This window comes from Uranotaenia lowii, chromosome 2 (genome assembly GCF_029784155.1).
Source record: "Uranotaenia lowii strain MFRU-FL chromosome 2, ASM2978415v1, whole genome shotgun sequence".
Lineage (NCBI taxonomy): Eukaryota > Metazoa > Arthropoda > Insecta > Diptera > Culicidae > Uranotaenia > Uranotaenia lowii.
In genome coordinates this window covers 163,864,232-163,889,183 of record NC_073692.1, presented here as the reverse complement: position 1 = coordinate 163,889,183, position 24,952 = coordinate 163,864,232, and the positions used below count along the sequence as shown (strand labels likewise).

At 38.5% G+C, this 24,952-nt stretch overlaps 2 protein-coding genes across 2 annotated transcripts; both read right to left on the bottom strand.

Moving 5' to 3' along the window:
* Positions 1-14,688: 14,688 nt before the first annotated feature.
* LOC129742050 (uncharacterized) lies at positions 14,689-18,960 on the bottom strand. Its single transcript, XM_055733897.1, has 2 exons — positions 18,552-18,960; positions 14,689-18,335 (listed from the first exon to the last, which is right to left on the bottom strand). The coding sequence occupies exons 1-2, from the start codon at positions 18,958-18,960 to the stop codon at positions 14,689-14,691; spliced, it is 4,056 nt and encodes a 1,351-aa protein (XP_055589872.1).
* A 57-nt stretch (positions 18,961-19,017) lies between these two features.
* Positions 19,018-20,043, bottom strand: LOC129742049 (uncharacterized). The gene has a single exon (XM_055733896.1). The coding sequence runs from the start codon at positions 20,041-20,043 to the stop codon at positions 19,018-19,020; it is 1,026 nt and encodes a 341-aa protein (XP_055589871.1).
* Between the last annotated feature and the right edge of the window lie 4,909 nt (positions 20,044-24,952).

Sequence of the window (24,952 nt, the reverse complement as noted above, 5' to 3'; positions counted from 1 at the left end):
ATTTTACAAAAAACCAGTAAGAGATAAAAAATGTTCGAATCAAATTTGCATCATGCAAGTAAGTATTGAAGTAAAAGATAAGCAAATTTCGAATAAAATTTGCATGATACAAACTTGATCTAAATTTATGATTTTAGTTTGAAACTTGGCTTTAAAAAGAGCTGCAATATTAATAATGATAAAAAGTACACCGAAAAAATACTAAAATTTGATTTTGCTCTCTTCTCTCTCTCAACAATTTTATGTTGATTGAAAAACTCATTCACAAACTAAACTTTTTTCTGATTTTTAAATCTGAATTCTAAACCTGAGTTAAAAATTGAACTTTGAATCTGTTTCCGAATTTCTATACGATTTCTGAAATGTACAAAAAATACGATTTCCGAATCTTAATTCCAGATCAGAATTTCATGAGCCAAATCTTAGAGCCCTCATTCATGATCTATTATTCAAATTCTGCAGTGCTGGTTTCATCTTAATTCATTACTTCAATAATTTATTTTTAATCTGTTTTGCGAATCTGATTTAAAATGTGAATTTCGCATGATATATCAGAACCTGGTTTTCAATTTTGGATCGCCATTTAGAAGCTTTAACCCTTTAATGTTTGAATATTTTGTTAGAATATAGTTTTAGAACTTCAAATTGGAGTACAAAACAAATGTCTTCTTTTTCCATATTTAAAAATTATCAAAATATTGAAAATGCATTAGATTTTCAAAAAACATGATTAAAATTTTATATGAAAAGCAAACCCGAATTCGAACAAGGATTTCAAAGCAGCTTTTCATTCCTAATTTCTTATGATTATTTGAACTTAAAATCAAGAATCCTAAACTTGATACAAAATCAGAAATTCGAAAATATGTAGAAATACAATTTTGGATATGGGAATATGAAGCCAGAACTTCCAGAATGGGTAAAGTTTAAAATTTAATATTCAGACCCGAATTTCTATAATAAGATTGCCAAATCGCCCGGTTTTAAACGGATTGGCCTGGATATGAAATATAAAATTTGGGAAAAGTCCGGTCCGACCCGGTTACCCAGATAAAAAACAAAAGACATACACCAAATTAGCCGATTTAGGTTTTACAGATTGAATAAATGACGTGGACAATTTAAGATTAACATTTCATAGGAAAAGCCCGGATTTTGCACGGGTTTGTTCTCATTCTTAAATCAAAGTTTAAAAAAACAAATTGTGTTGTAATTATTTTTTATTTATGTGTCCAAAATTTTTGCAGCACATTTCAAAAAAAAAATAAGAAGAGGTTTATAAGTTTTTTTCTAGATTTTTGATGAGCAATTCCTAGGTGTTGACCAAAATTGCCCGATTTTGCCTGGATTCGGTCGACAATTTTGAAATCAAATACCCGGATTATGCCAGGTTTTTATATAAAATAGTCCGGATTTGTCTGGCCCGAATACATGCTGAAAAAAATCTAACAACCTTATTCTATGAACAAGTGAGAAAATTAAAAAAAAACTGTAGCAAAATTTTGAACTTGAAATGCGTTTTTTGAGGTTTACAGGATGACAAAAAAGTCCGGTCACACTTTTTTGGGGTCGCCTGTAGCCTACACGTTGCATCTCTCTGGTGCCATCTATATGTCAAATGAAAGGGCTAACTCTGCTGCCCAAACTGGCAGATTTTCGTTTCTGTGCAGTTTGTTTACATTGAGTTGTGAGCCATGGCAGAGTTAAGGGCAGCTGCTATCGCTGCTCGGTTTGGCGCGCAGATGACGAGATTATTTTTTCGGACTAGAAGCAGTTCGTTTTGGAGCAAACAGTCAATCGCCAAAATGATCGAGTTTGGAGTGTGAGCCTCCAGCAAGCTCCTACGAACAAGCTGAACGTTTCCCGGTTCCAAAATAAGACGTCAGTCTTGCAACCAGATAGATGGCGCCCCATCCCACTCTGCAAAGGTTATTCAGGCGTGGTGTGAGGAAAACTTGACCGATTTCATTTCGAAGAATTAATGGCCTCCGTCGTATCCGGATCTGAATCCACTGGATTATTCCGTGTGGGGATACATGATGTCGAAGCTGAACGACTATAAACTAACAAATTTGGAGCAATTCAAGAGAGCTATCACGAAAATCTGGGACGAGATGCCGATGGAGCAGGTGCGCGCCGCTTGCGACGACTTTCCGAGACGTCCGAAGCTGGTTCGATCAGAGGAAGGTGGTATAATTCCGAGATATCGTCTGTGAAGTATCTTTATGAGTTACTGAATAAAGCTATGAAAGCCAGATTCAGATTTTCTTCTTATTTTTTGAAATATAGAGATTTTCCTGTGTGACCGGACTTTTTTGTCACCCTGTATGTAATAGTTTTTAGTTCAGATAATTACTCTTGAATATCTTTGCTATATTATTATAATTTGATTATGAATATAAAGTTTTGAGTGTAGAGTAAAATACGTCGCTTGCTTTATTGGACCCTCATGGGGAGGGGGGGGTTTAACCCCCAAACCCTCCCCCCCCTGGTTCCTACGGCCATGAGTCATAAAATTTTTTTATTCATAAATGAAATATTCTTGAAATACCTGAATTCAGCCTCAATTTTCAAATGTGTTTTTTGTTCTTCTAAATGATAAACTCCAAATTCAGAGGGTTTTGAAAACTACAAAAAACAACAAAATTTACAATTCCCGGGGAGCAAATAATATAATAGCTTATCTTTATTAATATGAGTGCCCCGAATCCAAATATGCAATAATTTTTATTTCAATCAACTTTTGTTTCTATATAACTTTTTAAAGTGAATGAAAAATAGATTTAGAAACTTTTAAACTTCTTGACAATACTGTTATATAATAAACAAGCTTTGAAAATATTTTTTTAATAACTGATGAAATCTCCCCAAGAACAAATGGAATTTTTACTTCTGCGAAAAAAGTTATTCAATTATGTGTTTACTTTCCACCCTTCTGTAAATTACGGAAATTCGAATGAATTTTTAAAGAAGTTGTAGCAAACTTGTTCATTGTAATGAAACCTTCATGAATACTTGTCATGGTTTTTTTTCCAATTTCCAAATTTAAGATCTCAGTTTTTTTTAAGGTAAAACTATGTCTGAAATAAGAATATCAAGGCTAAATATAATTATTTGATTGAATGGATTAGAATAAACAAACTGAGAATCAGTTTTTTGTTTTTCATGTAGGTTTGTTTATTCATAAGTAACCAATGATCGATTTCACTCAAACTAGAGGGAATAGACAAATTTGACAAAATATTTGAATTCAAGACGCCAAAGTTTTCCAAATCATAAAAAAATGCTGTTCTTAGAAGTTGGCTTTCAATTTTAACAAAATAGGTTTTAAATTGGTCATTGTTTTAATTGAATTTTTGTTCTAATGTAACAAACTAATCTTTTTCTGGACAAGATTTCTTGTTCCGTTGTGAATACAAAAATTTCCCATGACTAATTAAGTGTGGACACCACTGCAATAGAGCTGGGCTCGTTTTGTTATGTGGTGGGCCTAAATTGGCGGATATTCGAAAAATATGTCAAAACAAAAATATTAACGGATGATAGTATAGAACAAAATAGTAAAAATCAAAATCAAGCGGAAAGGCACAACGTGTTCTACCTAGTTAACTGAACAGTATCTAAAATTTGTAAATTAAGAGCCCATATTTAATAATTTTTATTGAAGTTTGTGAAAATCGGGAAACGTAAGCATCTGAAATAATAATTGAATTGTTGATAGATAAAACTAGAAATTTCTTACAGAAAAAAGTGGAAGTTAAGGTAAACAAATTTGAAGCTAAAAGGTGAAAAGTTAAAATTGATTGAGCCCAACGGGAATATTTATTGTTTATTTAAGAGCTATTGAAAAAATGTAAGATATTATTATTGTTGAAATACCGATGAAGTTACAACACGAGTTTATTACAGAGAATAATTTACACAAGGTTGTAAACCAAGCAGAAATAAGCAGATAGTTCAGGATCGTATTTGACTGGAACTACTAATGTAAGTCTACCGATACAAATTTGAAACACATAATAATTTAAAATAAAATTTACAGTTTTGAGCTGCATTGTAAGAATCTGCTACAAAAGGTGGTTTCTTGATTCGATCCGAACATACTCAAAAATTAGTATGGCTCAACCTAACCTCACTCTCGGAGTTGGAAATAAGTCCAACTATGTATGTGCATCTTGTGACAATGAAGAACCTAACGAATCGAAAATTATATTTTGTGACCACTGCCAACAATGGTTCCACCTTTCCTGCCAACAAGAAACAGAAAATGCGAAAGAACAAGCGGATTGGATGTGCAAGGATTGTCACAAAGGAAATCGAACTTCCGTAACTTTTGTTGACCCAGTGGATCTAGAGCTGGAAAAGGCAGAAAAGGCAATTATCAAGGAAAGAGAACGCTACCAAGATCGGCTTAAAAAACAAATGCTTATCACTAAAGCTAAATTGCAATTGGAAAAGGAAAGGCGTGAAATGCAATGGGCGTTAGATAAAAATGAAATGGAAATGCGGATCGCCGCAGAAGAGGAATTTAACGTGAGAATGCAAACTGAAAAAAGGGAGTTTCAACTCAGGCTGGAGGCTTTGATGATCGAACGAACAAAAATTGAAATGAAACCTGTTGATGAAAAACAATTGAAAAGTTCTCAGTTGATTCCATCAACTGCGTCGAGCTCTAAAGATTCACCTAGTTGCACTTTTCCCGCGGAATTTGAAAAGGGATTCACCAGCAGCTCCACGCCTACTTGTACCAAAGCGGTCCAAGGTACTTCCAAGACTGTTCAAGGTGTTTCCGACAGAAGGCATAAGTCGCGTCTACACGACAAGGTAACAGAAATCTACGAAGAAGAGTCCGAAGATTCGGCAGATGAGTTACCTAAATCAGAAGAATTCGATATCACTCCTACAAGAGCTCAGCTATCTGCTCGACAATTTCTCGCTACCCGTCTTCCAGTATTTCCAGGAAAGCCGGAGGAATGGATCATTTTCATCAGTACATATGAAACGACCACTCGAGCTTGTGGTTTTTCCAATTTGGAAAACTTAGCTCGTTTACAGGAATGCCTCAAAGGTCCCGCTCGAGAAATGGTTTACACTCATCTCTTCTTGCCAAAATCCGTGCCTAAAATTATTGAGGAATTACGTGAACAGTTTGGTCAACCGGAACAAATTTTGGATACAATTATGGTGAAAATTAATGAATTAGAATCACCAAAGCAAGACAGACCAGCAACGTTCATTAAATTCGGTCGTCTCATACAACAAATGTGTGATCATATAGAGGCTACAAATTTAGAGGATCATCTTCAAAACCCTATCTTTCTTAGAGAGCTGGCTAAAAAACTTCCTTATAATACTAAGACCGATTGGATTCGATTTATGAGACAGCAAAAAGAAAAAAACTGCCAAATCAACCTTCGAACTATGTCTAATTTTTTATCGGATGTAGTTTCGGTAGCTAACGAAGCTATTAAAATCGACGGGTTAAGAGATTCAAGTTCAAGGAACAGAAGAACAAATGAACAGGATGGGTTCATTCATGCTCACATGATAGATGACAGTGTAGTGCAAAACAATTCAACACAAACGGGAACTACACAGCTGCTAAAAAAAACATGTTTGATGTGTTCAGAAACAAATCACAGGCTTCGTAACTGCCCAAAGTTTCTAGAATTAGATATCGATCAGCGCGCAAAGGCAGTGGATGAATGGGAATTATGTAGAATGTGTCTTAATGCTCATGGAAATGCAAGATGTAGATTGAATATTCGTTGTAGAGTCGAAAATTGTAAAGGTAGACACAACACGGTTTTGCACGATCATCGACTTAATGCAAACTGTCACATTCATCGAGACTCAGACGAACAACCGATTTTATTCCGGATTGTGCCAGTAATGCTGCACAATGGTCCGAAATCTATTCGTGTTTCCGCATTTTTAGATGAAGGATCGTCCTATACCTTTATTGAAGATTCGCTGGCTCGGGTTTTGAAATGTTCTGGTGTTTTCCAACCATTAAAAATAACTTGGACTGCTGGAATGTCACGATCAGAAAACGATTCTCGGAAAATAAATCTTTCGATTTCTGATACGCACTTGACGGAAATTTTTCCTTTAGCTGAAGTGCACACAGTTGATGACTAGATGCTGCCTATCCAAAGACTAAAAACAAACGAGATGTCGAAACGCTACCCACATTTGATCGGATTGCCGATCATGAGTTACCCAAACGATCCCCCGAGAATTCTCATCGGTCTTCAGCACCTACACCTGTTCGCGCCACTCGAATCCAAAATTGGGAACCCAGGTGAACCCATTGCTGTAAAGTGTAAATTAGGCTGGACTGTGTATGGGCCCAGGAAAGGCTCCAAAACAGATCAAGGGTTCATGGGATTCCACAACCACAGCAACGTATCCAACGAAGATATTTACGAACTTATACGATCGCAGTACACTATTGAAGAGTCCGGAGTTGCTGTTGACGTTCTGTCAGAATCACGAGAGGAAAAAAGAGCTCGCGAAATATTGGAAACAACAACAGTTCGAGTTGGCCTCCGATACCAAACTGGCCTATTATGGAAGGAAGATGATGTTATCCTACCGGATAGTTTTCCTATGGCTGTTCGACGAGAAAAGGCGTTAGAAAAACGGCTAATTAAAAATCCTAAATTATTCCAATCTGTAAAAATGCAAATTGAGGATTACTTGCATAAAGGGTATTGCCATAAAGCATCAAACGACGAATTAAACCAAACAGAGCAACGCAATGTTTGGTACTTGCCTCTCAATGTGGTACTCAACCCTAGGAAACCCAACAAAATTCGGCTGGTTTGGGATGCGGCTGCGGCGGTAAACGGGGTCTCGCTGAACTCAGTGCTCTTAAAAGGGCCCGATCTGCTTTCTTCGTTACCATCGGTCATTTGCAAGTTCAGAGAGCACAAAATTGCCTACGGCGGTGACATCAAAGAGATGTTTCACCAACTTCTCATCCGTCCCGAGGATCGCCAAGCTCAGCGATTTCTTTTTGCCGGAGAAACATACGTCATGGATTGTGCTATTTTCGGAGCCACTTGCTCTCCAAGCCAGGCTCAGTTTGTAAAGAACCTAAACGCTGAACAATTCCATGAGAAGTTTCCCGATGCCTCCGATGCGGTCATCCACAAACACTACGTTGATGACTACTTCGATAGTACATCGACAGTGGAACAAGCAGTTAAACGCGCAAAGGAAGTGATTGAAATTCACAAACATGCTGGGTTTGAAATCCGAAATTGGGTTTCAAATTCCTCTGAATTCCTTTCCCAACTCGGCGAAGCCAACAATTCCGACTCCTTCCATCTTTTTCCTGACAAAGAATCCGACAATCAACGCGTATTAGGTGTTGTTTGGAACACAGAAAAGGACATATTCATGTTTTCCATTCATGTCCGAGATGATCAACGGCCGTTCCTATTTCAAGGAAAAAGACCAACAAAAAGAGCCGTTTTGAGCTGTGTAATGAGCCTTTTCGACCCTTTAGGCTTGATTTCGTCGTACACAATTTATGGCAGGATATTGGTTCAAGATTTATGGCGTTCTGGTTGCAACTGGGACGATTTAATCGACGACAAAGCCTTTGAAAAATGGACAAATTGGACAAAATATTTGCCGCAAATTGAAGCTGTTGAAATCCCGAGGTTCTATTTTTCTGAAGGTGCTCAAGTGGATATCGATTCACTTCAGCTGCACATATTCAATGACGCAAGTGAAATAGCGTATGGATGCGTTGCCTATTTTCGTATTTTGATTGATGGCAATCCGAGGTGTTCGTTAATACAATCCAAGACCAAAGTGGCACCATTGAAACATCAGTCTGTTCCTAGACTTGAACTGATGGCAGCGTTACTGGGTGCACAAATGAAAGACAACATTCTTCACAACCACAGTTTGGCAATCACAAGTGTAACGCTTTGGACAGATTCAAGAACTGTTCACTCTTGGATTACTTCAGATCAACGCAAGTACAAACAATTTGTAGCCCACCGTGTAACGGAAATATTGAGTCGTACATCAGCAGTAAGCTGGCGATGGATTCCAACAAACCAAAATGTGGCGGATCTTGCGACAAAATGGAAAAATGGGCCTCAACTGACAACCGACAGTACGTGGATTAGGGGTCCAAGATTTTTGTACGATTCCGAAGACAAATGGCCAAAGCGGAAGGAGATTACCCAAGATACGGTGGAGGAAATGCGAGCAACTTTTTTGTATCATCGTGTTGATATTCAATCACCGTTAATCGAAGTGTCCAGAATAGCTAGGTGGAATGTTTTAGTGCGTACTCAAGCTTGCGTATTCAGATTTATTTCTAATTTACGAAAGATAAAAAACAAGGAAAATGTGGAGATGTTGCCCGCTTTACCGTATTCTAGAAGTCGATTCACACTACCAGGTAATTCATCTTTAGTTCTTTTGAACAGAAATGAACTTCAAGAAGCTGAACGAGTATTGTGGAAAATAGCACAGTCGGAAGCCTTCCCGGATGAAATTCACGTATTGCGACGCTATAATCAACAAAAAAATCTTCTTAATGCTGGATTGGATAAAAATAGTGCTTTATACAAACTCTCGCCCATTTTGGATGAATTTAACGTTTTGAGAGTTGATGGAAGAATCCAGAACACAGAGTTTATTCCCTTTGAGATGCGTTTTCCAGTGATACTTCCAAAAAATCACCCAATCACAAAGAAAATATTGCAATACTATCATGAAATGTTCGGACATGCGAATAGAGAAACAGTGGCAAATGAAATAAGACAACGGTATTTCATTACGAATCTGCGGGCACAGGTAAAACAGGTAGTTCGAGATTGTGTATGGTGTGGCGTCTACAAGTGCAAACCATCAGCTCCTAAGATGGCCCCACTTCCTAAGCAAAGGACAACTCCGTTCTTACGACCCTTTAGTTTCGCAGGAGTCGATTTTTTTGGCCCGATTTCGGTAACAGTTGGCAGACGAAGCGAGAAACGTTGGTGCGTATTATTCACATGTCTTACTACGAGAGCGATTCATTTGGAGGTAGCAAGAAGTTTATCCACCCCTTCATGTTTGATGGCCATCCGTCGTTTCATTTGTCGTCGTGGTCCACCATTGGAGTTTTTCTCGGACAATGGCACCAATTTTGTTGGTGCGAGTAAAGAGGTCGTATGCAAGATCCAAGCAGATTGTAACGAAGCTTGTACAAGTTCCCGAACTAGATGGAGTTTTAACCCCCCATTAGCTCCACACATGGGAGGAGTGTGGGAGCGGATGGTGCGTTCTGTCAAAATGGCACTGGCAGGATTGAATGATGGAAGGACCTTGAATGATGAAGTTTTAGAAACGGTTTTAGCAGAAGCAGAGGATATGGTAAACACTAGACCGTTGACCTACGTGCCAAACGACGCTGCAAACAAGGAAGCTTTGACGCCAAACCATTTTATTCGAGGCTATCCTTCGACAGGGCGGTGAATGTTTTTTACCTGGAACTAATGAAGCCGAATCGTTGCGAAATCAATTCAAAAGGTCGCAATTTCTGGGAGATCAACTGTGGAAACGCTGGATAAAAGAATATCTTCCAACCATCAACTTGCGCTCAAAGTGGCATGAGGAACGTGAACAAATCCAGCTGGGAGAGTTGGTCTTCATGGTGGACGAAGAAAACCGGAAACGCTGGGTACGAGGAAAAGTGGAAGATATTATACGAAGTGGTGACGGACGGATCCGCCAGGTGATCATACTGGCAAATGGGAAACAATATCGACGAGCGGTTACTCAGGTTGCAGTGCCTGAAATAAGGATGAGTAAATCTTAGTCATCAATGGATTCCGGAAGAATTACGGGGAGGACTGTGGACACCACTGCAATAGAGCTGGGCTCGTTTTGTTATGTGGTGAGCCTAAATTGGCGGATATTCGAAAAATATGTCAAAACAAAAATATTAACGGATGATAGTATAGAACAAAATAGTAAAAATCAAAATCAAGCGGAAAGGCACAACGTGTTCTACCTAGTTAACTGAACAGTATCTAAAATTTGTAAATTAAGAGCCCATATTTAATAATTTTTATTAAAGTTTGTGAAAATCGGGAAACGTAAGCATCTGAAATAATAATTGAATTGTTGATAGATAAAACTAGAAATTTCTTACAGAAAAAAGTGGAAGTTAAGGGAAACAAATTTGAAGCTAAAAGGTGAAAAGTTAAAATTGATTGAGCCCAACGGGAATATTTATTGTTTATTTAAGAGCTATTGAAAAAAGGTAAGATATTATTATTGTTGAAATCCCGATGAAGTTACAACACGAGTTTATTACAGAGAATAATTTACACAAGGTTGTAAACCAAGCAGAAATAAGCAGATAGTTCAGGATCGTATTTGACTGGAACTACTAATGTAAGTCTACCGATACAAATTTGAAACACATAATAATTTAAAATAAAATTTACAGTTTTGAGCTGCATTGTAAGAATCTGCTACAAAAGGTGGTTTCTTGATTCGATCCGAACATTAAGGGTAGATTTTAAAAGACCAAAAATCTTATCTAGGCACAGTGTTTAGAACCCTTTAGAAATATTGCCAACAATCGGATTTTTTTTGTAACAAGAATCTTACCACTATTCATTACTTCCCCATATTAACCTGGGTAATTATGAACAGATATAAGAACATAAAGAATGATATTTGTTCATGATAACTTTAGTTTACCCTACCATTTTCCGTAGAACTTGTCTTCTGTTTTAACTTAGTTTTAAAAATATATTGTTTAGAATTCAGTACAGATTTTTATATATTGAAAAGACAATTTTTAAAAAGAAAATCTTATTTAATTTTGGAATCGCTATTATATTTAAATTTTTTGCATGTCATTGTTAAAAAGTGAACTTTTAGATACTGAAAACATTATCGAAAACCGTAAATTTTCAATATAAACTGCTTTTTGCCTGCAAAAGTAAAGTTCCCTAATTATCATAAAATTACGTATGCCACCCGTTGAAATACTCGATTTTTTAAGCACTCGACGTAATTATCCAACTCAGCAAACCCCGTTGGATAAATTTACGACTACATTGATTTTGTATCTGGAATTCTGACTTTAAAAGTTTAAAAAAATATGGGCAACAAGTTAAGGAGGCTTTATAAATCAGTTTTGAGGATTATTAAACAGCATATCATTATTTGAGATAAAGACTAAATTTAAAACATTTATTCAATTCAGATTCACTTTTTTTTATTTAAACTTAGGAAATTCAGTTATGAAATGAATATAAAAAATGGCAAAAGGTATTATAAAAAATGATATCTTAATTTATTATAATAAAATCAAAAGTATCGTGAATCAATAAAAATAAGAAACATTTGTTTTTGATTTTCAAAGAGTAGCAAAATTGAAATTTTAAAATTTACAGTTTAAATTGATTGATAATCGAATTCAACTGCCTATACTATTTAAAAATCTGTACTGCATGACTCATAGTTTGAGTTTATGGTAACATTTGAAAACATTGAATTTGTAAATTTTGAAAGAAATTTAAAAAGGAACAATGTAATTTATGAAGTTTCCATAAAAAGATATAAAAAAAAACATATCCTAATCCTCTACTGCATACGATTCCATATTTGGTTTCGAATGATGTTTTCAATATTTTTAGCATGATACAGTACTGTAAAACATTGAGAACTATATTTATAATTAAAAAAAAACTTATGTCATACATCATTTTAACGAATAAAATAATTGAAAACAGATCTATTTTTTGCCATAAATTTCATAGTTGCAGGCTGATAAAAATATTTCCATCAAGAAAAAAACTCTCAACGATTTCATTTTTCATTCAGTACAGGATGAGCTTTGTTATGCAGGGAAATGTGGATTAGATTAAAATAAAAAAAAACACAGTTAATTTTTCAACATATATTTTTATTTTGAAGCAATTTCTCGGGGTAAAATTATGAAAATTAGATAACTGTTCCGGTTAATAATAGATTTATATCGTATTTTATCTTTCCTTGTATCAGGAAAACAAATCTCATTAACTTCTTCAAACACATGCTAAGTTAAGACTAACTTTAAGGATTTATGCAAATAAAACAAGTTGGAAAGTGGAAAAAGAAGGTTTTTAAAATCAAAGGAACTCAACAGTGTACATAATGTTTTCAAAAACTATGAGTTAAGTAATAAAATGGAGATTATAATAAAATCATGAGTAAAACATGATGTTTTCAAATCTGTAAAGCACAAATTGATTGTGTCGCCCTGAATTCGAATTATTTGTCAGATGCTGTCAAATCTAGTTCTGGTGAATTGGGTTTTACTATATTTTGAATATATTGAATCATTGATAACTTATAAATCGACAACTATATATAAAAAACAAAAACAGATTTCCATTCTATTTATTATCCTTCATTTGATAGAGGATTAAGAAATTACCTAGCAATTCAAGGAGTCAATGCCTAAAAAACCCAAGTTTATAAAATGCAATAGAAAATGCAATTACTGGAAAATTATAAGCATCTTTTAATATTTCCAAATTTGCAACAAAGAGTTCAGGATTCGAAATTTAACTTTAATTTGCATGTTTTTATATGATTGATAGTTTTTTTTAAATAATTGTAATTATTGTTATAATTTTTTAGAGACTTTTTAACCACCCGGGCCATTCGGGTCTGTAAAATAATTGTAGTGATGTGCGACACTTGAACCAATTTCAAGAATTTTTTGAATTTCTCATCTCATTCCTAGAGTTTTTTTTTTCAGTTTAGAGGTAGTTGAAGAAAAATTAGAGAAGTAGTTAAAAATTTTTAAACTTATGATATTCTTCTAACACATTTTTCAACTGTTGAATTCTGACTTGGAAATTTTGAATTTTGGGTTGAATCCGTGATATTAGAACCAAAACTAAACTTCGGTTTCCTTTTGTTTTTTTTCCAGTTTCTGGTATAAATTAACAGTTTTTTCCTGGTTTTCCCGGTGTTGAGGCCAATCCCCAAAGCTGCTGATTCGGAAGGCCGCGAAGTTCCCTGACGTACTTAGTTCGAAACTATAATTAATAAACACGGCACTTAGAGTGGGATACGATCACGGGGGAACATTTATTTTCAACACTCAATTCAAAAACGCTTAACTTCGATCTTAACACAAAAGTGGACTGTATTTGCTACGCTCGCTAAACGATATGACCGCACGACACGGGTCACCAAAACAATTTTCTTTTGTCTCGCTACCAACTCGCTGCTATCAACTACTCGTAATTGTCGATCGAGTACCTACGTTCGGTCATCGGTCATTCTATTTGCATACACGCACAGTTGGTTCTGACCACTGTAGATGCGTGCGGCTGGGGATGGTTATTGATGCTGCTTGTGGCTGACCTGATTTACAATATTGGATTTTCTGTTGTTGTTGCTATTTGGCGCAAACATACCGCCCGCCTTGAGTTCACTCAACATGAAATTTAACATTAAATATACAGAAAATGTGGCCTGCTCGGGTTCCTCTTTTCCGGCATCGACATCTTGGATCTCGTCTCTATGAAGATGTTGTAGACTTCTGGATACTACCATCGGCTCGACATTACACACGCTACCATTAACTCGTTGTACTCGGAAGTGAGATGATCCTGGTGTAGAAATGTTTTCCTGCTGGAGACGTAAACGTTTGATTCTGAAATGGCTATATAGTGGTTGCAACATAACTTGCGCTGTGGCCCCCAGGCATCAACGAAATATAATTTCGTCAAAACCAGAGTGCGCCCCTCGCGGGGGCTGAAGATACTTTAGTGTCCCAGCAGTCGAAAAGTGAGATGATGTTCCAAGTGCGATGTTCCTATAAATCAGAGTAGTCTGATTGAGCATTGTCCAAAAGGTGAATCAAAAAAACTTAACTTAGGGTTCTGCCCCTGGCAATTACGACCAAGAATGTCGCTAGCTGCCAATATGCCCTATATGGGGCTAAAATACTTTTGCTCTTAATGATGATAACCTTCGAACGGATGGTGAACGTGCTGACCAGATGACTCGGAGCCCTGTTGATGAGAATTATACGACAATTTCTCCATGCTTCATGTGGTTGTGGAAAACGTAACTATGTTATCGCCCCCTGGCATTAACGGCTGACTGCCGCTTTTAGCCAATTGCGCCCCTACTGGGGGCATACTTATCTGATGAAGAAACTACGGTCTCAACGGGTTCCATGGTCTGGTCTGGACATCTTCGACAAATGATATGATAAAGAACCCTGGTGGAGAAAAACTTCTGTAGGTTCCACAAACAAATGGATAGGGTAGCACGTAACTTAGAAATTGGCCCCCTGGCGAATGCAGCTGATACGCTGCCAGTGCCAATAAAGCCCCTCATGGGGGCGTAAGATACTTATTTTATTTTGTTTGAAAAAACAGGACCGGATGATACAGATGATGGGACAGAACGATGAGCAGCAGAATCCTTTATTTGTCGACAATCCTGGACGAACAATGTGGTGTGGTGTACAACCCTGGCGGAAAGAAACTATTTTAGGTTCCGCAGACAAACAGGTGGGTTTGTACATAACTTGAGGTTTGGCCCCCTGGCAGATACGGCTAATATGCCGCCAGTGCCAATAGTGCCCCTCATGGGGGCGGAAAATACTTATTTTAAAAACGGGTGCCCAGGAATGTTTTCGACGTTGGTGGCTTAATGATGCTCGCGTGGATTTTCAGATGGCTGATTGTCTCGGATGGGAAGAATGCAAATCTTGGAGATACCTCTCGTGAACTCTCCATATTGCGTGCGGACTGTAACTACACGGATGTTTCCATCTGAACCAGGCTGGATGTTAGTAACGCGTCCTAGTTTCCATTCTAGAGGAGGCAAGTTGTCCTCTTTGAGCAGAACCATTGTTCCAATGTGCAGGTTGGATCTTTGCCTCGTCCATTTGTTCCGGCTTTGAAGCTGTGACAGGTAATCGGTCGACCAACGCTTCCAAATCAACTGGTTGATCGCTTGAACTTGTTGCCACCTATTCAGACGATTTTCTGGAAGATGCAGAAGATTTGGATCTGGCACTGCTTGCAACGATCGATGTATTATGAAATGTCCTGGAGTGAGCACTTCTAAATCTTCTGAATCATTGGATATCGGTGTGAGAGGTCTGGAGTTCAGGCATGCTTCTATCTGAACTACTACAGTGTGGAATTCATCGGGTCTCAGTACATATCTTCCAATGACTCTGCGCATGTGTGTTTTGATTGATTTTACTGCAGACTCCCACAATCCACCAAAATTCGGTGATCTGGGAGGGATGAACTTAAACTCGATGCCCTCACTGGCGGCTTCTGTAACTACAGAGTTTCGAAATTGCTCGGCAGTAAACAAACGATGTAATTCATTCAGCTCTCGACGAGCTCCTACAAAGTTGGTGCCATTGTCGCACATGACAAGTACGGGCCTCCCACGTCTGCTTGTAAACCTCCTAAATGCTGCTACAAATGCACCGGTGGAAAGATCTGCTACGACTTCCACGTGAACAGCTTTCACGACGAGACACACGAATACGCATACGTAGCATCTATTCATAGCTCCTTTCCGATGGATAGCTTTGATTTCAAAAGGACCACAATAGTCCACACCAACTCGTTGGAATACTGGGGCCGGCGATACGCGTTCCATAGGTAAATCTCCCATCAATTGTTCATGAACACGTGGTCTCGCTCTAAAGCATCTTACACAACTGTGCACAACTTCTCTGGCTAAATTCCGAGCTGCAATCGGCCAAAAGCGTTCTCGAACACTCGCCATCATCAGTTGTGGTCCACCATGAAGAAGTCTATGATGATAGTCCACAAATACTAGCTTTGTCAAAGGATGTTTGTTATCTAACAGCATCGGGTGCTTTCGCTCCTCGGGAATCGCAGCATTTCTAAGCCGCCCGCCTACGCATAAAACCCCATCTTTCATAATTGGATGAAATGGAAGTATTCTCGATGAAGACTTCACTTCATTTTTCGCTACGAGGTCCGCTATATCAACAGGGAAACTTTCCGATTGGGCTATTTTTACTAAACACAGCAATGCTTCTTTATGCTCCTCACTTTTCAATACTCCAATTCGATGTTCGTTGGGATCCTTATGTCGACAATTGAAGGCAAAACGACGCATCCAGGCGGTCAATCGCACGAGACCCAGGAGTGATTCCTTAAGTCCAAAAATTTCACTGTGTGACAAGATCTGCAGAGCCGCACAGACTAAAGGTTTTTCTTCCAACAAAACTGAATCGAATTGCTGCTCATTTGGCGAGCTCTGTGGCCAGCTTTTAGAATCCTTCGCCAACCATTCTGGACCATTCCACCAAAGTGAACTTTGGGCCAATTGCGCAGGTGTGAGCCCTCGGGATATAATGTCTGCGGGGTTCTCGATACCTGGAACATGATTCCAAATACCGTCACGAGTGATGTGCTGAATCTCTGAGACACGATTCGCTACAAACACATTCCATCTTGAAGGGTGTGCTGAAAGCCAACATTTTACAATGGTAGAGTCCGTCCAAAAATAAGCCTTAGCACCGATCTCCAGACTGTTTTGAACTGTTTCGTACACATGTGACAGAAGAACGGCTGCTGAGAGCTCAAGTCGAGGTATTGTTTGCTTCCGTTTTTTCCCTTTAACATCATCCAGAGGAGCTACTTTGGATTTGGCAGTCACCAGCCGAATAGTAACCTCTCCGTCCTTGGTTGTGTTTCGTAAATAAATCGCAGCTCCGTAAGCCTTTTCAGAGGCATCGCAGAATCCGTGAATCTCGCATGCAATCACGTCCTTGCGGAATGCGATCCATCGAGGAATAGATACTCCATCTAGACCATTTAATTTGTCCCTAAACTCCAGCCAAAATTGCTGATGCTCATCTTTTAATGGTTCGTCCCAAGAATACTTTTCCTTCCAAAGTTCTTGGAGAAACATCTTTGCTTGGACTATAACTGGACCTGCGAAACCGTAGGGATCAAACAAACGCGCAGTATCAGACAAGACAAGGCGAAATGTAACCGGAAAAACAGGTTTCCAAACTGGTAGCTTAAACCAAAACAAATCCTGTGCTGGTTCCCAAGTAAGTCCGAGGGTTTGTATGGTACTATTTCCGGTCTGTACATCCAAGAAATCTTTCTTGTCACATAAATGTGCTGGAAGTTCACGTAGCAAGTCGGGATGGTTGCTGTTCAACTTCCTCAGGCAAAATCCATAAGAGTTCAACAGCTCTACAGTTGATTTGCACATGCTTTTCCCTTCATCAATAGTATGCGCTCCCGCTAGCATGTCGTCGACGTAAAAATTCTTTTTTATAATGACTGCTGCGTCTGGATGCGAAGATTTTCCATCCTCAGCACATTTCAGCAAGCATCGCGTTGCTAAATACGGTGCAGAAGATGTTCCGTAGGTTACTGTAGTTAACTGGTACGTGCGGAGCGGTTCTTCGCTGGATTCTCTCCACAGAATCCGTTGTAGCGGCTGATCTTTCTCATGAACGTTTACCATGCGATACATCTTTTCAATGTCTCCAACTATCGCGTACTTGTGGATACGAAATCTCAATAGGATTGCTATTAAATCGTCCTGGACGACTGGTCCTACCATCAGGATATCATTTAGAGAAACTCCAGAGCTGGTGGAGCAAGAAGCATCGAACACCACTCTGAGTTTTGTAGTTGTACTGCTGGGTTTCATCACCGGTTGATGTGGCAGGTAGTAACAGACTGCAGGTTCATCTTCGACCTCGTGTACCTCACGCATGTGTCCCATCAACTGGTATTCATGAATAAAAGCTGTGTAAAGAGCTTTCACCTCAAGATTAGTTTTCAATCTGTTTTCCAAAGCTAGAAAACGTTTCGTGGCTGCCCGCTTCGAATTACCTAATCTTTCAATCATAAACTCTCTCTTTGGGAGAAAAACTCTTAGTTTTCCGTCGGGATCTCGAGTAGTAGTTTGATTAAAGATGTCTTCACAAGTGGACTCTTCAATTGACAAACAACTTTTCGTTCGGCAGGACTCCAATTCCCAGAATTTGGTTAGCTGCTGCAGTACCTCATCAGTGGAAACTTCTGGTGTCATGGCGCTGTAAGAAGTGACTGGCGTTTCTGGAAACTCTCCTGCTACGATCCATCCCAGCTGGGTGTTTTGAAGAATTGGACCAGCATCAGTAATCTTCATTTGCTCCGCTAGTAACAACTCATAAAAGGTGGAGACTCCTATAACAAGATCAACTGAGCTAGATTCGTTGAATCTGGGATCGGCTAAGCGGATGGACGACGGAAGATTCCAGGCGCTGACATCAAAGCTTCTCTGTGGCAAATCTATTGTGATTCGAGGAAGCACGAAGAATTTTATCTCATCAGTTTTAAACGACGAAGTTCACGACACAATTCGACCAAGAACGGACTCCTTAGAAATGTGAATGGATCCTCCAACGCCTTTCACGGGAAGATTTTCTCGAAAACGAACAAATTTCAACTTCTGCGACAAATGCTCCGTCATTAAAGAAATCTGTGAGCCATTATCTAACAGCGCACGAGCTAAAACTTTGTTGCCACTGCTATCAGACAGCATGACAACGGCTGTCGACAGGATGGCGGTGTGGGTGTTGCGTTGTGTACCTAGTAGAGTAGAAGTGTGGTGGCTAAGAGTGGGAGTGTTTGTGGGAGGTGGCTGTTGTGTAGGTTGTGAGATGTTTTGTGAAGATTGGTTGCTATTCATCCGGGACTGAGCCTGTTGTGTATAAGGTTGCCTTCTTGTTTGACTGTCCGCGCGTTGAGGTCTTCGTGGGTCTTGAGAGACGTTCTGCATGTTTTGTTGGCTGCTTTGGTTGGGAGAATACGGGTGCAAAAGAACGTGGTGATATTGTCCACACTTCAAACAGGATTCCTGCATGCAATCAGCAACAAAATGTCCGGAATCCAAACAATTCAGACATAGCCCCATTCTGCGCACCAAAACTTTCCTGTCGATGACTCGCATCCTAATGAGTCTGTTACATTGTTATGCTTTGTGTCGAGCATTGTTGCAAATAGGGCAGAAACTCTCGAACGTTGCTGTGCTATGACTGATAGGAGCTCTAGTGTTTCGATGATGATCGTCGCCACTGCGACTGGCCGTTGACTGCAGGATTGAACAATGGTTTTCTAGAAACTCAACCATAGCTTCATAGGTAGGGACGGTTTTAGAAGCATGGTGAGTTTCCCACAGACGGTATGTTTCGGCATCCAATTTTTGTGAGAGCATAAACGCTAGCAATGTGCTCCAGTTGCTAGTCTTCTGGCCGAGTTTTTCTAATTGTTGAAGGTTGATTTTAAACGTCGACAACAATACATTTAATGCTTCGTAACTTTCTGTCCGCATGGCAGATGTGGCGAAGAGTGCTTTCAAATGCTCCTGAGCTATCAGTTTATGATTCTCATATTTCGATTCAAGTGTGCTCCATGCTAGGCCGTAGTTCATCGCTGAAACTTGGATTTGATTGATATGGAGAAGTGCGTCATCTCTCAGTGACGTCCGGAGGTAGTTAAACTTATCCATATCGTTCAACTGGACATTATCGTGAATCAGCGACTTGAAGTTGTCTCGAAAATTAATCCAATCCAACAGCTTCCCGGAAAAGGTTGGCAGCTGAAGTTCTGGATACTTTGTGTGACACGGCAAAACCACGTCGGAAACAGAGGATTGAGTTGGTTGTGCGGGAATCGACTCCATCTTCGACAGCAGCTGTTGTTTCAAAGAAAAGTACCGTGTCACAAATCCCTTATACACCTTTTTGCTTTCTCGTTTTCGAACTTCCTTCTTATCGTCGCCGTCTTCAGATTCCTCTTCAAGGTCTTCAAGGATCATCTCTATACGAACTCGCAGATCACAAAACTTCTCGTAGGCTTCGTCCAACTTAGTCAGCCGTGGTTGAAGTGAGCCATGATCCCAAACATCGTCGTAGTCGTGAAGGAAATCTTCAAAGCTCTCTAGCAGACTCCACAAAATCCGTTCCTGTTTGGACATACGTCGAAGATCGTCGGCCATTTTTGTAAAACACAATATGTACTTTGAACTAACACTTTTTATAAAACACTCCCGAGACCTCAAACGGCGACAAATTGACTGATATCAATATTTTGACAGATGAAAATTTTAATTTTCTGATACGTGGAACAGTAGCGGTATCAATTAATTTCGAGCTTTCATGCGCTAAGTGGCTGCTCAAAGTCTACCGGAGAAAGCTTTACAAATCTCCACAGTTCTAAAAAATGAAGGCAAACCATGCAACGTATTCTCATTCAGCCACCTCAACCATTCAATCGCATTTCCACACTCACACTCTATCTACTAGTACTTATCTGTATTCCTTGGGGCGTCCGTGGGTCGATGATGAATCCTTCCAAATTCGGCTTGATCACTTGCAGCTCAGCTCTTAATTTCGCGTTGCACTTTTCGGAAACTTTTGCCGGAATCCACCACTTTTAAATACAGGAATAATCCGAACGTTCACAATTTCACAATTAGTTCGATAGAATGTACCAAACAGTTTTCGTACACATTAAACCCCGTTTAAAGCACTTTCAATTTTACAGCAATCACCCAGCGCGTTTACTTGATGTCGGAATCAACAAACTAAGTCTTTTCTCCCAGGGTGATTTGTTTTGTTGTTCAGGTGAAGTACACAATTTTTCACTCCTAGGTTTCAATTAAATCTTTTTTTTTTTTTTTTTGTAGCGGCCCACCACACTCCCCCACACCAAAAGGCTCAATTGAGCCCCCTGGTAATGGACGCTACTGTTCTCAGCATGTCTGGCAGCAAGGAATAATAAAAGTTAACGCGAGCAAATTTTAATCATGCTGAGAACACAAAATTGTTTAATGTCGTGCGAGGAAATGTATTATTTAACTAAATTGACAACAATATGAATCTCAATGGAAAATAATTTCCTTTGAAGAGATTCATTATACTATATTTACTATTACACTAATTATATTTACTAATTTTATCAAGTTATGTTCAATAATTTAATAAGATAAAAATACAAACTACAATTTTTTAAAGAATAATAATATTAGAAATTAACGCTACAAATATGCAAAAGGTAAGCAAAACAAAGACTGGTTGATGATCGACTGTTTTAATGGTTCAATTTTTCTTTCAAAAGCTGTATCACTTTGGTTTTGAACATGGAACGATTGGTTATGTTTTTAATATCAGTTGGTAAGGTGTTGTATTTAGTAGGTCCAATAAACGAAATTCTTTTTTGCCCTAATGATGTTGTGGATCGGCTTCGTTGCAAGAAATCTGACTGGCGAGTGTTATGAGTTCGCAACCCCGTAGTAAAATGGAGGTTTTGAATATTTTCAGTTGAGTGTAGATTATCATAGATATATATAACAGTTTGCAAATCACAGAGTTCAGATATTGGAAGAACGTTATGCGTTCTTAAAGAGTATAGCTGAAAGGTAGGGAATAACAAAGGGAGTTTTAAGATGTTTTTCAAGCATCTATTCTGGAGCGTTTGAAGTTTCTGTAAGTGAGACAAAGAAGCTCTTCCCCATATCATAACAAGGTAGTTCAAATGAGAGTGAATAAGCGCAAAATAAAATTTAAAGAGAACATGTTGGGGAACAAAATTTCTCAGTTTCCAAAGAACACCGCAAAGAGGAGTAATTTTTTTTTCCAGGTGTTCAATTTGACGATTCCATGAAAGAGTTTCATCTAAGTAAATTCCTAAGTATTTGAAACAACTAACTCTCTCAATCGTATTACCATTCATAGCTGGGTCATTAGTACGAGGCAGTTTTTTATGTGAAGAACGAAACAACATGTATTTGGTTTTTGTATAATTAAGTGAAAGTAGGTTTGAATTGAAATATTTTGAAAGCAGTTTTAGGTCGTCTTCAATGTGCTGAATTATAATATCAGGTGAAGTTTCTGAATAAAAAATTGCTGTATCATCGGCAAATAAACGTGCTGTGCCTTTAAGTTGAAGGTTACATAAATCATTTACATATAAGAGGAAAAGTAATGGCCCGATATTACTCCCTTGTGGTACACCGATATCAATATTTCTTCCCTTCGATTTTCAGCTGCTTGCCAAACAGGCTATCCAAGCGCACTTTTATTCATCCCCAGGGGAACCCAAGCCAGCGAACCAAAAAGGGAATCAACCCAAGCCACCCGCTAAGAGTAGGGACCCGCACAAAATGGGGCAAACCCAAGCCAAGCCGGCTATCACAATACACTTGTTCACAAAGAAAAAACGCGCACAAACTCCGCGGTTTAATCCGGTCGCTAAGGACCAAATGTTGAGGCCAATCCCCAAAGCTGCTGATTCGGAAGGCCGCGAAGTTCCCTGACGTACTTAGTTCGAAACTATAATTAATAAACACGGCACTTAGAGTGGGATACGATCACGGGGGAACATTTATTTTCAACACTCAATTCAAAAACGCTTAACTTCGATCTTAACACAAAAGTGGACTGTATTTGCTACGCTCGCTAAACGATATGACCGCACGACACGGGTCACCAAAACAATTTTCTTTTGTCTCGCTACCAACTCGCTGCTATCAACTACTCGTAATTGTCGATCGAGTACCTACGTTCGGTCATCGGTCATTCTATTTGCATACACGCACAGTTGGTTCTGACCACTGTAGATGCGTGCGGCTGGGGATGGTTATTGATGCTGCTTGTGGCTGACCTGATTTACAATATTGGATTTTCTGTTGTTGTTGCTATTTGGCGCAAACACCCGGTTTTAATGGTTCTGTGGCCACCCTGAATGAAGTTTGAGGGTAATGCGCTTTTGACATGTGGCATTAGACTGAGTCGATTTTAGGTCATTTTTGAATTTCTCAATCCCTGGGGTCTTAAAAGCTTCATCTTGGTCCAAAACTCATCCATGAATTTTTGCAGAATTTTTCAGTAACGTTTCATGAATACCCCTGTAAAACAGATTATAACTTTTTTCCCTAATTGAGATATGAAGTTACGGTTTCCAACAGAGTTTTTCAGCGAAAAATTTCCTTTAAGAAATTTATTAATAAGCACAAAAATCATTTGCTGGCTCGGTTCCACAGACGAAATAAAAATGATGTTGATTTTTCAGTACAAAATATTCAATTTTCCCATACAAACCTAAAAGTTTAAACTTACTCATGTAAAAGTTATTAAAAAATTCTGCAAAAAACATGGATGAGTTTTGGACTGAGACGAAGCTTTTGAGACTCCAAGGTTTGTGAAATTCAGAAATGACCCCAAATGTGGCATGACAAAATTTTAAAATTCAACAAGATTTTTGTGAGTTTTGTTAAACTATATTTAACTTGAATTATCGTGTGTACAGAATCTGTAAAGAAAAAGTTGATGGTTTTTCATTCTAATCCATCTGGAAATCTTAAATTCAACAAATTCAAGCTTTTGGCAAAGCTGTGAATGATAAGATATTGGAATAAGAGACAGGTTTTGAATGCCAAAATCAGGCAGGTTAAATGTCTATATCAAGAAAAAATAGATAAGTCTAATAAACTTCTTACTTTTCATCATTGAAACATTAAATCTTCGCTCAAATCACTATCTTACAATGAAAAAGAAGAGCTTAGTACTGATCCGATAAAGAACGATATGAACAAAATCTATATATATAAAAATGAATTTCTGTCTGTCTGTCTGTCTGTCTGTTCCCTATAGACTCGGAAACTACTGACCCGATTTGCGTGAAACTTAGCAGGTGGGGGTATTGGAGGCAGGGGAAGGTTCCTATTGTGGTTTGAGACCCCTCCCTCTCTCATGAAGGGGGGGAGGGGCCTCCCAAACAAAAGACAATTTTTTGCATAACTCGAGAACCCATCAAGCAAATGGTATCATATTTGGCATGAGGTGGTATTTGGGAACGAGGAATATTTCTTTGAATATTTGGTACCCCTCCCTCCTTTCAGTGGGGTGATAGGAAGGGGGGAGGGGGCCACATTACAATTTTTCATATAACTCGAGAACTAATCAAGATATTGGATCCAAATTTGGCACGGGAAGGTATTTGGATACGAAAAATATTCCAATGCTTATTTGAGACCCCTCCCTCTTTCCAGTTGAAAGGGGGAGGGGCCACTTTCATATTTTTTTATATAGTTCAAAAACTAATAAAGTAAATGGAACCAAATTTGGCATGGGAGGGTATTTGGGTACGAAAAATATTTCTATGATTATTTGAGATCCCTCCCTCTTACCAGTAGGGAGATATAAAGGAGGGAGGGGCCTCTTTTATAGTTTTCAACATAACTATGAAAGTAATCAAGCAAATGGAACCAAACTTGGCATGGGCGGGTATTTGGGAACGTGACATGTTCTAATGATTGTTTGTGACCCCTTCTTTCTTACAGCGGGGAGGAAGGAAAGAAGGAGGGGAGTTTCATACAATTTTTACTGCATAACTCAAGAACTACAACAGCGAATGGAACCAAATTTGGCATGGAACGATATTTGGGTACGAGAAATGCTTCTATGAATATTTGGTATCCCTCACTCTTTCGAAGAGGTGGATGAAAAGGGGGAGGCAAGGTCTCCCTTACAATTTTCAGTATAACTGGAGAGCTGATCAAGCAAATTGAACCATATTTGACATGTGAGTGTATTTGGATACGAGAAATGTTTCTATTTTAAACTGAAGACGTACCTTTTAAGCGGTAAGATATAAAGGAAGAAGGGGGGGTTTCCATTTTTTTTTGCATAACTCGAGAATTAATCGAGCAAATGAAACCAAATTTCATCATAATCATCAAAAAGTATTTGAGTACGAAAAATACTTTTATGAATATTAAGTTATCAATTTTGTTAGCATATGCTCTCAATTTATGCTTACGAAGCCAACAAATGGAAACAAATATGGCATGGAAAGGTACTTGGTTACGAGATATGTTTCTACGATTGTTATAGACTCTTATGCTT

Coding starts and splice junctions, on each gene's coding strand:
- LOC129742050 (XM_055733897.1), bottom strand. CDS start 18,960: ATGGGGCTATGTCTGAATTGTTTGGATTCCGGACATTTTGTTGCTGAT. Junction 18,336..18,551: donor TGGCAACAAAGTTTTAGCTC/GTGCGCTGTTAG, acceptor GAATCACAATAG/ATTTGCCACAGAGAAGCTTT.
- LOC129742049 (XM_055733896.1), bottom strand. CDS start 20,043: ATGGCCGACGATCTTCGACGTATGTCCAAACAGGAACGGATTTTGTGG.